The sequence below is a fragment of the Hyalella azteca genome, unplaced genomic scaffold (assembly GCF_000764305.2).
Source record: "Hyalella azteca isolate HAZT.00-mixed unplaced genomic scaffold, Hazt_2.0.2 contig1645, whole genome shotgun sequence".
In the NCBI taxonomy this organism is placed as follows: Eukaryota; Metazoa; Arthropoda; class Malacostraca; order Amphipoda; family Hyalellidae; genus Hyalella; species Hyalella azteca.
In genome coordinates this window covers 785,282-799,594 of record NW_025931949.1, presented here as the reverse complement: position 1 = coordinate 799,594, position 14,313 = coordinate 785,282, and the positions used below count along the sequence as shown (strand labels likewise).

The 14,313-nt window shown below is 39.3% G+C and overlaps 1 protein-coding gene across 12 annotated transcripts in view; it reads right to left on the bottom strand.

The window, feature by feature from the left end:
- Positions 1–8,435: 8,435 nt before the first annotated feature.
- Positions 8,436–14,313, bottom strand: part of LOC108669458 (proton channel OtopLc) — a 121,074-nt gene continuing 115,196 nt past the window's right edge. For all 12 annotated transcript variants that reach the window (XM_047883442.1, XM_047883448.1, XM_047883429.1 and 9 more), the window contains 4 exons: positions 13,020–13,277; positions 12,358–12,538; positions 11,878–12,051; positions 8,436–11,618 (listed from right to left, as the gene is read on the bottom strand). In XM_047883442.1, coding sequence (XP_047739398.1) covers positions 11,484–11,618; positions 11,878–12,051; positions 12,358–12,538; positions 13,020–13,277 — 748 coding nt within the window. In that variant the 3' untranslated portion in view covers positions 8,436–11,483. The remainder of the gene's footprint in view (positions 11,619–11,877; positions 12,052–12,357; positions 12,539–13,019; positions 13,278–14,313) is intronic.

Below are 14,313 nucleotides of genomic sequence, written 5' to 3'. Positions count from 1 at the left end.
GGCGCAGAGGCGGGCGAGTCTGCGTTCTCGGACTCTTTTCCATCGGCTTCAGCTACTTAGTGCTGCGGAATTGATTAATAAAATCATGATAAATAGGAACGAATTATGCTGTGGTTGTGGTCACCTATAAAGGATTGGTTCTTAATGCGATTGAAGAACTTTCTCACAACTGTGATACTTAGTGCAATTTTGGCTGATTCCTGTAATTCCCTGCTTGTCTGCTCCGAAAAATGTTGTGTTTAAAGCTGTTGTATGATCAAGTAAAATTCAGCGCGGCAGTTGAGGGCTACGGTGGTCGGTGTATTCAAGTGAAGATTTTATCTGAACTTACTCCTAAAAACGAACGCTGATGGAAGTTTTTAAAGGAGCTGGTGCAGCAAATGATTTGCGGTGCGCCAGGCTGAAAGTTTAAGCTGTTATTTTTTTTAAATTTCATAAAGTAGCATATTCAGGCGCAACCAAAGTCTTCTTGCAACGAGGTCAACGAAATTTGATTTCCTAGAACATCGTGATATTCCATTTTAATAAATGAGATAATATAAATAGATTGAATAATACATATAACATCAAACATTGCAGTTCGAGAATGTAGCATTCCAGTTCAGTGTTATATATTGCAGCTCATGGACTTGGGTGCCGATGGCGTGGAAGTACACGGAGAGCGAGGGTGAGGGAAGAGGAAGGCTTTACACTAACGAGCTTCAAACAGCGTCACCTGACGACTTCTCACGCCGCCTGACTTCTGCTGACATGGTGTATTCGCCATTCTCCATATTCTGTTGATTATATAAGCATTTCGGACACTTTTCTTAATTGCAGTTCCGTTTCTGTTGCTGAAGTGAAGTGCCTCTCACCTCAATTCTTTAGAAATGCTGCTGTTGGAACATCTCACATTAATGTTATTGTCATAATTCTGCTTCCTCTGTTGATTATTAAGGCTTTTAAATTGATTACTGACAATACAGCAAAGCAAGTCCTGCTATCTCAGTAAAATAAATCTTCATTTTCAGCAAAAAACTGCAACTGTTGTAAATTGTGAATGATTCGAATCAGCACAGAGTTTTGACTTGATATAATAAAACAGCTACCTGTATTATTAACTGCACTGGGATCATGATTTTTAAATTACTTACAGGTTATATGATTGAAACGTTTTTGAAGCGAGACCTGCAGAAAGTTTTAATCTACGGATTTTGTTGTGCATCTTTTAGAATAATAATTACCTCAGAAGTGGTGTGATTTTGGAGTGAGACATCACGTGATAGATTTAACGATTTAAAGTTAATTGAAGATCATTTATATCATAATCTAGCCAACAAAAACTGGCTTGTTTAAAAAATGTGTGGGCTGTCAACTTCTTTTCACTAATTCTATTTTAAAATCGTTAAATTTAGTATTGAGGAAGCGTCCGATTGCACCTGCTTTAAGCAACAATTAAAGTCCCTAAGGTTTTGCAGTACGAAATTGTAGAATTCTTCTGAAACAAATTTCAGCCGACAATTTTTACATTCGAATGAGTGTTTAGGACGAATTAGATTCTTTCATTTTAGTTCCAAAGAATATCGCTTTGCAGTACTCGGCATGATCCATGACGCGTTAGTATTTGAATTATATTGAAAATGTCATGCTTTGCACGAACTTTAAACGGCATAGCAACATGTGGCTCATTTTAAATTTTGACAGACAGGATTTCGTTAATGGATTAGATGAAATTGTAATCTTGATGAACTCACTCTATATCGTGAGAAAGTTTTATTCCACAGGACCGCGTGGTAGATACACTTGTCTTGCTCTATCTGAGGGTGTGGGGTGGTTGCTACCCTCGCACTGCTGTCCATTCTGTTCTCAGCTTTACCCTCTTTTGTTGGTTAATTTGCCCTCTCTGGGGAGTCGCCCTACGCATTCCAGCACTTGAGTTACCCTTCCTCCCGGTCCCTCTTTTGATAACCACGTGAAGTTTTTTCGCCCTTCGATATACAACGTTATAATCGAGTTACCAATTTATGCGAAGCCGCAAAAACTTTTTTCCAAAAAATATTGTTGGAATGATGATAATGTAAACAAATATTTTCAAGTATACAAATTTTTTATACAAATTATGTATAGTTGCCAAACTACAGTAACAAAACTTCCCTCGAATTAAAAAAAAAAGAGAAGCAATTCCTTTAATCGTGAGAGAGTAGAAAATTTTTGGTCAAAATTTTTGAATAGCTTTTTCTTTTTTGGAGCTTATATCAACTCCAGCATCGTGAGGTCGATATAATAGGTTTATGGTATAAAAACCAATTTATAATTCCACTTGGACTGTACTAAAACGCCTACTGACAACAAAGAGCCCCCACATATGTAAATTTAGGTTATTAGGACTTATTGCCATTAATGCCTGTTATTTTAAGACTTGATGATTTAGCCTTCCAAGAGGCCGTGGAAATGAGCTTGCATTATTTTTCCAATATGTCCATGTGATAAGCGATCTCGAGACGAACGCGTGTGAAGGCCATGGCTTACATTAACAGGGGTACCTTATCTCTAATGAGAAAGACGAGAGCAACTAACGCGCAAAGCCACCACCAGAACAAATACATTGCTGGATTCAGTTTTAGATGCTCGCATACGGTGATGAGGTTCCGGTCCGTGTTCAACTTACTTGAATTAGTTAATTAAAAAAAAGGAAATATGTATTCAGAAAATTGGATTTTGGTGTTAATAATTTTATTCCGGGCGAAGCGTTTAATGAACGAAAGTTAATTGTGTTGCTTCCAGTACGCGTGTGACGTGTACTTTTTGTTTGTATAGCCGACAGCGCATAGCCTATTGCTTTATCCTGGAACGCGGCCATCTGTTTATTACTGCATTTGCTGTTGCTAGGAGTAGAGCTATGCTGCACTGCTCCATAGGCTAATTTGCTATAGTTGTCTCGTATATTTCTTGTTTATATAAAATCGTAGTTAGGTAAAAGTTCTTCAATGTAATGTAAATTCATTATTTTATTTTGACAGAGTAAAGTATAGGCTTGTTTACCGCCTGATAACTGTCGAATTTAAAGACAGAGGCCATACTTTCAAAACTCGCTAAGTGAACGTAAGTTCTTAAGCTCTATTTTCTTGTCTATGATTGGTGGAATTTGCTTGAAAGGCCGCCAATGATTGACTGATGAACTTCCGATCTCTTAAATTTTTTTTAAAATATGGCCCAGGACACTGCAATTGCGTAAGTACCTATTAGTTTTGTATTTTTTGACACTCTTCCATTTATTTGAATTTGGAAACCATGTAATACACTTGCCTATTTGTTGATGGGAAGTTGGTTTATAAAGAAGCATAGCGCAGGTCCCAGTCACCCTAGTATTAGTGAACAGTGTCATATTGCCTGTCCCACACGCAACCAAGTATTTTGGTTTTTGGTTAGTTTTAGTATTCGGATAGATTTCCAGGTGGTCTAGAGGTCTCGGTCCGTTGTTTATTGAAGTATCCTGTGGATACGAATAGGATTAGTTGATCAATATTTATTACTCCCGTTTGGAAACGTGTTCCCAGTTCTGTTGAGACATGATTGGTGCATTTCTCATTTATGGAGTCATGGAATATGGATTCATTTTCGCACCGAATCGACACTTCTCCGGACCCGCCTGCGGACTCAAACGTAAAACCTAACTACACGCTAAACTTGAAAGCTCGTAAGTCCTCGTAAGCTCTTAATTTGCTTGAATTTTGTAATATATGTAGGTATTATCAATACGCTGTGGTAAAAATTATTACAGAGTTTTACATCAATCATTTTTCAATTAAAACGGAATACCTGCATTTTTTAAGCAACCTAACCGCTCATAAGTCCTTCAATACTACAACGAATGTTCTTGAATTTTGGAATATGAGTAGTTATTATCAATATGCTGCGGTAAAAATTATTACAGATTTTTCAATTTCTTCGTTTTTAATTAAAACGAATAAACGCATTTGTAAGCAACCAACACAGTCATAACTCCTTCAATACTTAACGGATCTGCTTGCAATTTGGAATATAAGCATTTGCTGTAAATGCGCTAGTTGAGAAATTGTCAAAATTAAATAAATTTCCAATATTTCCAATTAAGCGTCGAACGCATTGGAATCTATTGCTGAGATAGGACTCGAACCACATCAGTACTGTACGTGCCACGCAGGCCGAATGATACGTCAAGTCAACGCCATAAAGTGGCGTGGTCGTCCCGACTCGAACGTGCCAAACGCGGCCGACAGGTCGAGTAAAGCTAGTGCCGCAATGTCGCCGCGGTCTACTCACTACTGACATAAATTTATACTCTATTTACTTATGCTACTCTATTTACTTATTCTACTCTATTTACTTAAATTTGCTCGCGTTTATTTCACTGAGGAATATTACGTGCTTCTGAGTCTATTTATGACCTCTACTGCTCGTAGAATGTCTGAAAGCACCTTCAGCACAGCGGTTTCCGTCCAGTGGAGATGACGGTATGCAGACTGGAGACGAAGCATGAGACCGCACTGCCGAAGACGATTAATCAGCTTTCGCGCCACATCGCGTTCCAGGAGTTTCGACAAAATCGACAGGTTGTAGATGGGTCAATATGATTTGGGATCGGAAGCGTTAAGGTCTGTTTTTTTAATAGAGGCGTAATGCAAGCTGATTTGAAGTTCATCGAAACAACACCGTCAGTGAGGCAGCGGTTGAAAAGTTCGACCAGAAAAGGTGCTAGGGTTACAACATTTCCCCTATGTAACGACGTCGGCAGCGGATCGCCAGCACACCGCGTGTTGGGCAGCGCGCGCACTGCACCGATGACGTCGTCAGTTGTGACGCGAGTGAATACTTGGAGCACGCAGTCGAACGGGCACGGGGCAAATGCTGCCGGCGGAGCATCGGCCCACGTTGCTCTCACAGCGGAAATTTTGTCTTCAAAAACCGCATTGAATTCTCTACGCTTACGTCACCAGAAGCTCTGTATGACCTCTTTCCATGAGTTTATCCAGCGAACGCCATAGCGCTCGAGAATCGCTGCGTTGCGCTTCAACTCTCTGGCGCCAAAATGATTAAATTAATTTAAGCGCACTAGCGTATCTGACTCATACACTAGTAGCGTATTATAGACATCGACGTCGAGACCGCGCAACGGACGAAAGGTAACGGTCTTGTACGCTGGCACCGTCCACTAAGGTAGCCGATGGTTGGATATTGCGATCTCGATGATGTCGACTGGCAGACTTTGAAGTCCAGCAGTCCGCTACTACGACTACTACGTCCAGCAGTCCGCCCATGTCGCCCAGACTACGTCCAGCAGTCCGCCCATGTCGTGCGTCGGCTAGGTCACGTGACAAACCATGCCGAAGGTGGCCAGATATATGTAATTATTATATTTTAATTAGATCAAGTATACCCTGGGAGCTGTGACGGCTGTCAGTCTCTCTCATATCTATCTATACGAGTAGAAGTCGAAATCAATGCAACGAAAGTAGGCCAAAGCAGCGTTAAAATATTAAATGCTCTTCGTTGGATTGATTGCGACTTTTTACTAGTTGGATATGAGAGAGACTGACAGCAGTCACAGCTCCCAGGGTTTACTTAATCTAATTTATATATAATAATTATCTCGGTCACGGCCTCCGGGCAATTCTGAAGAATCGGTCATACAAGGCCTTTTAACAACATAAACAACTTTTGAGAAACTATCTCTACTTGGGACTAGGCAAACACACATCAATAAGTATATAACCTACCCGACGTGCGAACACCTTGCGCTTCTTCGAAATCATTGCGTCCATGTTCAAGTTTTCTCACCATATTGAAGTATTGGAATTTTATTTAATTTTTGCAATTCTGGTACTAGCGCATTTACAGCAATACTTAAGATTCCAAATTGCAAACAGATCCGTTAAGTATTGAAGGAGTTAGGACTGGGTTGGTTGCCTACAAATGCGTTTATTCGTTTTAATTGAAAACGAAGCAATGAAAAATCTGTAATAATTTTTGCCGCAGCGCATTGATAATACTTACTTATATTCCAAAATTCAAGCAAATTCGTTCAGTATTGAAGGAGTTATGACTGGTTAAGTTGAGCGAGTTCGCAGGCGGGTCCGGAGAAGTGTCGATTTGGTCCATTTCGCTTACACGAAATTGCATATGTGCAATTCGCACATATGCAGTGTGCGAATTGCATATCACCTAAACAATTAAGTGAAGTAGAATTCTCTAATTTTGGTAACTGCTATCTAGAATAAAGTACGTTTTTTTTAAATTACAGTGCTATGTTACTTCCCACTGGACCATTTGGGTTTACATGGTTCGTCCTCGAATCTATGATGACAATAGAACGTACGTAATTTTTTTTAGAAACAATAGAATTTACGTAAATTCTTAGAAAATGTGTGTGGTGCAATTTGCGTTGTGCTTTATTCCTTAAATAACGCATAATTAGCTTTCTCAAATATTGTTAAATTAGTATATAGATATTATTTTACCGATAGTCAATAAAAATCTGGCACTAGCCTTGTAAATTGTTTACATTTTCTTGTTTAAATTTCAGTAATCTCCGCTACGTAGGTATTCGAGTAACCTCCATGACGAAGTGAAAATATCTAGGCACAACCGGCTAGGGTTAACTCTGATGAAAAAATATGTTCTGTCAGGTCATATTTAAATGGGCCGAAAACCAAACACAATACAAATTGTTGATGTCATCCAAAAATTATGTTACAAATTGAATCTCACTTATAAGAAATTATGTTCCGTTTTCATTGAACGGGACCTTGTAGAATAAGTATAGTTTTAAGTTGATTTCTAGATAGCTAGTGAACCATTAAAGGATGGATTATGGAGGCGTGAGCGATAGGTGATACCTAACAGTGTTCTGGATGTTGGTTTCTATACCAACTTTGGAGTGCAATTATCGTCCTATCTCTTACTAATTAACTCGACTTAATGCATGACATGGGCCCTTTTGGCATTTAATGCATGCAACTTCACACCTTTGGCTTGGCCCAACAATTAAAAGTCGTCTTTGACGCATTACTTTGGCAGTATTGCCGGCTTTCGAGCCTCAACTTGAAGTAGCCCTACTAATTGCATTTGTGCACGTTAACCTCCTTCTGCTAACTCACCAAGTTGGGCCGGCCATTAACTAATATTTTATTAATTGCACCAATACAGTGTGTCCCAAAAAACGATATTCAACTTTGAATGGCTTTAACTCGAAAAGTAATAGAGTTACAAAAATTTGGAAGGTCAGGATTTGTTTCCTATGTTATTCTCCATCTCCCCACCAAAAATCAGACAGATCGAGGTAACCATAAGCGTTTGATAGAACTTTCAGTGACATGTGCTAAAATCGTGCTTGCGCAGTTTTAGAAAGATCATTTTGCATAATCATTACGTTGTCTTGACATGTTTTCTTTTTGCTGTTTTATTTTTTGTATCTTTGGTGAGACAAAAACATGGAAATCTTTGGTGAGCCACAATCATGGCAATCTTTGGTGAGAGACAATCATGACAATCTTTGGTGAGATCAAATAACACGATATTAGATCTTCTGTGAACAAGGCACGAAAAGGAAAAGAATCGGCGACAGGCCACATCAGGCCTACACTTCAGTGCCGACATCACTATGTTATGTTATGTTATGATTGCCTCTCAACAAAGATTGCCATGTTTTTGTCTCACACAAGATACAAAAAAAAAAAAGCGGAAAGGAAACGTGTCAAGAAACGTAATGATTATGCAAAATGATCTTACTAAAACTTTGCGCAAGCACGATTTTAGCACATGTCACTGAAAGTTCTATCAAACGCTTATGGCTACATCGATCTGTCTAATTTCTCTGTCGATCTGTCTGGGACACCCTGTATACCTCAAATGCCTCTACACGGTTTCATTCCAGCCACTTCAAAGTTCGCCAACGGCTATAATTTTGAAGTTGGTATTCGCAAGAATTTGATTTGATTTGTATGATCATTGAGCTTAAATGACCCATTCATACATATTAACAGAGTTTTTGAAAGCATTTAAAACTCGATTTACCCTCAATTCCGTTATATTACAGTATAGCTCCCTGTATTCACCTCTCGTCTCGTGTCGTCGTGCGTCCTGCCTCGAATGCTACCAGTGCTTACTGCCTATTCTGCCGTGTTCTTTGTTTAATTTAAGGTTAGAAATGGAAACTGCGTTACTGTCATATCTTGTGCCGTTGAATTGGAATTACTGAATATAATAGTATGAAGTCATTTCTAGTATTCTTACATTCTTTTAATTTAGTTAATTTGTCTCTGATTTCAGTTTCGTGAGCATCAGCCTCTACAGTTCTTGACGGACTACACTGATGTCCAAGTTTTGTCGTTTCGAGTTCAATTAAAATTATTAGCTGTTCTATTCGTATAAATTCCTTACACACTGAGCTGAAGAACTGGATGAAATAAGCACACATGTTCTTACATTATGAACATTTATTTTGATACAATAAACATGATACAGTTCGTCGTTACGATTAAGATTGGGCGAAGAGATAAATGAGCCACTAACGATAATGCTTTGACAAAACACAAGTCAATTCAATGAGAGGGAGACAAAACGCAGGTCGTTTGTACAGACACATTCAACACCACAGAGATCTTCATTGCCTTAATATTATTACAAAATCTAATGGTTATTAGAAAACCGATGTTTTAAAAAATCGAATCTAGATTAATTAAAAATGAATACGACTGACCGGTTACGAAAGTCTTGTTTCAATTGCCAATGATAGTAGATTGTGAACTTAAAATTTGAAGAGTTTCGATAAATTAGTAATAGAAGGAAAAGGGAATCAATTTGAGCAGATTTATTTGAGACCAACAGGGGAAGCCCTGCTGTTGCAAGCCAAGTTCAGTGTCCAACGTAGACTTTTCTCCGTTATCATGGCAGTGACGTTGCAGGATGCTTTTGCTAAAGGATACACGATAAGAAAAGTATGACAGCTGCAATGCATCGACTAAATATATATCTTAGATTATCTTACAATGCTCCACAAGCACGAGCTATGTCTACAAAATGCCACCAGTGAAGAGTAGTAAGAAACGCGACTGCTTGCCAAGTCTGTACATTATTGTCGTGTTTCAGGATTCAATGGTCCAAGGAGTCATTGTTTTCAGGAATCAATGATGTTTTCTACAACTAGTCGTAGAAAACAATCCTTCCAAAAATAAGTTGAATTCCTTCATCCCAAAAAATTTGTGTCCTCTTCAGTCAACAAAATCAGTTCCGCTGTTGATTCTAACTACATGCATACAGCCATGTAATTATCACCGAAAAAGTAATCTTTCATGTACAGGACTGAGAATTTCTTTCCTTTCCATAAAACCAGACAGAAACGCACTTTTTTCAAGTAAGACCTCAAACTAAAATACGCAAAGAGGTCAGGCCTAACGAAACTGCAAACTGGGACTTCAAATTTGGTTTGCTTCTTAGCATCTTTGAACTAAAAACTAATCATGGCCAGCAGAAAACGAGAATTTCATCTCCCTAGCAAAATGAATTTTATAACGGTACGTACCAAAATACTCTTATTCCAAAAAAGGATGTTTCTAAAACTTCAAAATGTGTGGTATGCCTCTACACGAAAATCGTACTCGAAATGAATGAAATTTTCGAAATCACGAAAAATGAAATTTTCCATTTCAAGCCAAAATGACGATTCTTCTTACAGAAAATACGCTGCCACAAAAATACAGACGAAACATTCTCTACAATATTTACAGATGATTTCGAACAAGTTTAGCACATGCGGAGGAAAGTATACAAAAAATAGTTACCACGCTGCATGCTGAAAAATGTGCGAAACAACAGCAGCCTAGTGATCTGTAATAATTGAGGATGGGCTGGGCAGCCGTACGAAAAACGTAAACTTTAATAGCAGCTCGACTAAATGTTCCAAAATACATTTTAAGCCTGTATATATAACATTTGCTATCGTTATGAGATTACTCGTTAGCTCATAAGTAATAAAATGACAGTCAAATTTCCTATAACTTAGATGAAAGCATTACAAAAAGTAGAAATATAAATGCGCCGCACCATATTTCCGACAGCAGAATCATCCTTACGACCCTGAATAATTCAGCGTCCCACGAGCTGTAGGTATACCTTCCAATTTGAAGCATACATAATTTGCTCAATCTAAGAAGTACATACATACAATGAAATTGTACTCTGCTGGAAAATACCATAAAAAAGCCACTACCATAAAGCAGAAAAAGTGTCTTGAAAAATCAGACGTAAGTGCTCTATAAGACTAGAACCAGCGGTATAGGCCACCTACACTTTCTATCGAAAATTATAAATAAGGGTATAAAAGGGTCAATGTCACCGTTGATGTGGCTCTACATAATGATCAGAGGACTATACATTCAAGAAAAACGACTCAAACTAATGAAATCTGTGAAAAGATGTCTTTTGTTGACTCAAGCTTGTCATCGCGTTCCCAAAATTCACGGCCACGGTGTATTTACAAATATATATTAGTATCAGTAGAAGTCTTCACGGAGAGAAAACTGCACATGTCTAAACTAACACACAACAAAATCTCAAAGATCTGCCTCGAAGATTTTACGTACTACAGTTGAGATAAGCATTGACAAACCACCGCAAAAATCCTTCACTGCACAGCACCAATCCCAAAAAGTGGCTTCACGTTTATTTGAAACAAACGTGCTCGTCAATTCCTCAATTTTTCTCGCTTTAAACCTAATCTCTCACCCATATAATTAAATGATGCTAAAGAGCGACACTTTGTGCTCAGAACGTTGGTCCAAAAGGGCAGGAGGAGGAGGAGGGCTTCCAGGAGTACTGAGCATGGGTTCCATGTCACTCGTCCTCTGGGGAGACTCGTACAGGGGATCGCCAGTAGCTAGGGAGACATGACGAGGGTTGCTCGAATTGCTTTTCCCTGAATAATTCAGCGTACCGCAGTGTGAGTTGTGAGAGCAGCAGCGCGAAGCACCAACGTTGGACCCGATCGAGTTGCAGTTAATGTTACTTAAGTTGCTGCAGTTGCCACGAGAGTTGCAGTGACTATGCGCTGCGTATACCAGTGGATGGCCGTTGCAAGAGAGACTGCATTGGCCACTGCCGCCACAGGGTGAGATGGCAATGCCATTGCATGTGATGGCAGGTGTGCTGCACATGAGAATGTGGCTGCTATTGTGACAAGACGCTAAGCCGTTGCTGCAGCATCGAGAGTTGCGAGTGGAGCAGGAAGATTGACGACCGCCCAATGATCTAAAAAGTCCCCCATGTGGACAACAATAGCATCGCTGTGACGGGCTGCTGTTATGCGACGCTACTGCAGAGCACGAAGAGCAGATCATGGTCGTTCCTCCTCGGCAGCCATGATCGTGTTGGAATTTTGGGTGGTGGTGGAAGTGCTTACCGGAGCAAAGGTGACGTGTGTTACTTGCCAATTTATCGTGAACCAATTCTGATGCCCCGCACCACCGTCCTCATTCGATACGCGACTTGTACGAGTTTTTCCAGATAGCAGCGAGGACCACGGTCGAGTGGAAACGATGAAAGATAGCCAGGGGAATGGTGCAGCGCAAAAGGATTGTCCAGGCCAACTTGCCGAAGAACTCAAGCTGTAAATTTAACAGGTGTTAATAAATTGTTGACTTGTGATAAAACGTATAAATAACTAAAAGATTAAATTATGTATAGAAATGCCAAATTGTTACGAAGAATTTTTTATTACAGTTGCCAGATCAAGATGTCAAATAGTCTTAGGGAATATATGACAGATATTACTAGAGATTGACATTACCACGGGGTTAGTGACACCAACTGTAACTGACGAGCTGGACCTCAATTTGAGCTGTGAAATGCTGGGATTATTATTACCTGTACTGGATTTGCTTCAACTTTCTGGGTCTCGAAGGTATAGACAATCCACATGGCAAGGTTGCAGATGAGGAGGAAGGTGATGATTTGTCGACCAGGCTTAGTGCGTTCGTGTTCAGGGAGTCGCACTTGGCGTCGCTGGGTGTCTTTGATGAACACCATCTGAATTATAACCTGGAACATAAAGCGATAATTATACGACAGCATTCACGATTTGAAGAGAGTTTGTTAGGACATTTGGCTCGTAAAATTAGATCACATCGCAACAACGCCTCCGAAATTAAAAAGAATTAATAATAATATTTAGTTTCATTAAAAATCAGCCTCGTACTTCAATGGTTTCAAATAAATATGTATCAGATTTAAAGAGATGATAATACAGAAAAAACTGCTAATATTAAATAAAATATATAACATTTTAAAATTGTTAAACCTAATCAATAGGTTATCTCTCTTCAAAGTTGATAGAACAAGTCTTGCCTGCAAGATCGAGAGGCTGGACGTGACTAGCACGAGAAGGTTAGGTTCTTCAGTGTAGGCAGAGAGACTGCCAGCGACGGCTGAGAAGATGGCGTAGGCGAAGAGACCAAAAGCAGAAACCATGAGCAGGATGTCGTCGAGTTCTTCTTCTCGCTCTCCGTGGAAGCGAAGCTGGCGAACTCTGGAATCGTTGCGAATTAATTTAGAAATAAAATAATAATGCTGCATGAACGCAAATATCTGAGTCTAAAGATAACGGGCAAATTCCCATGTAATGATGGTATTTAATCCCGAGTGAGGAAAGACGATAATAATTCGTTCTTTAATGAACACACTAAATAATACGTACAATGCACAAAAACTGCATCTATGATTGTTGGTCGCTACACGTTTCGCCTGTAAGCTAACACCAGATTGAACGAGAGCCCTGTCAAATGAAATAAATTTATGAAAATGGGCTGAAAATTGTTCATATGCAGGGTACATAACATACAGCAAATGTACACAATTTCGAGATGTGATAGAAAATATAGTAAAAAATTTCATAACGTTTTGCGATTCGGACGACAATTTGAAAAATTAAGATTAATCGTGCCAAAATTAAGGAATTAAATGAGTGGAACGTCGCACATCACAGCGTAGGTTCGACTAAAATAACTAACCTGCAGAATCCAATGAAGATAGCGACGATGCTGAGGACCATGATGCCGCAGTGCGACACGTCAGCGAGGTAGATGGCGAGGCGCCGCAGATCTTCCTGGTTGACGAGTACGAAGAAGAGGATAAGGCAGATGAGGGTGGACACGAGCACCAACAGGCCGCAGAAGAGACCCTTGCTCGCCCCGATGCAGTCAACCTTCACTTGGCAGCGCCGCGACGCGACCGAAATGCCGTCACCGAGCTCAGGGTCGAACACGTACCTGAGAACGCAGCATGGCATCAATATTGTGGCAAGAGAAGAATTACTTATATATAAAAAATGTAACTCAGTACTCACTGCAGTGAGTGGCAGAGAGCGCATTTTCTCGTAGACGAAAACGTGAAGTCACGAACAGACAGCCAGACGGACATGGCGAGCACAATAGCGCATTTTTTTCATAAACGAGAAAATGCGCTTAAATCAAGAAACAAATATGATTTGTAGAATAAGTTAAATACAAACATTTAGAGTCACTATCTCAGAAGCTATGCATTTATATTTCTAAGGTATATTTTGAAGCCTGGTTAAATTTTATATAGCATGAAAATGAGTTTATTAAAGCAGATATTTGAGCAGAAATAGTTCTGTAGCAAGTAGCTAAAAACAGTAGTAGAATAAGAGAAGTGCTTGTGAGCGCAGGTTATAGGAAAGCTGCTACGCAAGCACAGTATCATCATGTAACCTCCGATGATAATTCGATGATACGAGACATCATCGAATTGTCGATGATACTGGATATCAATTATCATTCATAATCAAGGTGATGGATATGTTATTAGTCAGTTAGTTCAATGACGAGTGAATAGTGTATTCGAGAATACTCACAAAGTTTAGCTCGGAATTAAAAAGATAAAGCAAATTATTCTTCCAGCACAAGCTACACAATAAATAATGCAAGCAAGAAATCGCAGCGAACTTTTTGGGAAGTCATTGTGCTATCAACATTTGAGTTGTTTGTTTCGAATTTGTGAAATGACAGCGATTACAATTTTTGAACGTAGATTGAACTATGTGTTGAAATTTCTGCTAAATAATTGATTGAAGTGAATACGACAGGTAATAGAACAAAAGGAATCGAATGCTGACGAATAGTTTTGCCAGCTAATTGCCGGCGATTCATTGAAATTCAACCAAAGAAATCATTAAATCAGACTGAGTGAATCTTGAAACTTGAATCTCCAATTTTACTGACGCGTTTTTGCTAACCAACTAGCGAAGACAGCTATCCCATCTAAAATATCACGGGAGATATTTCT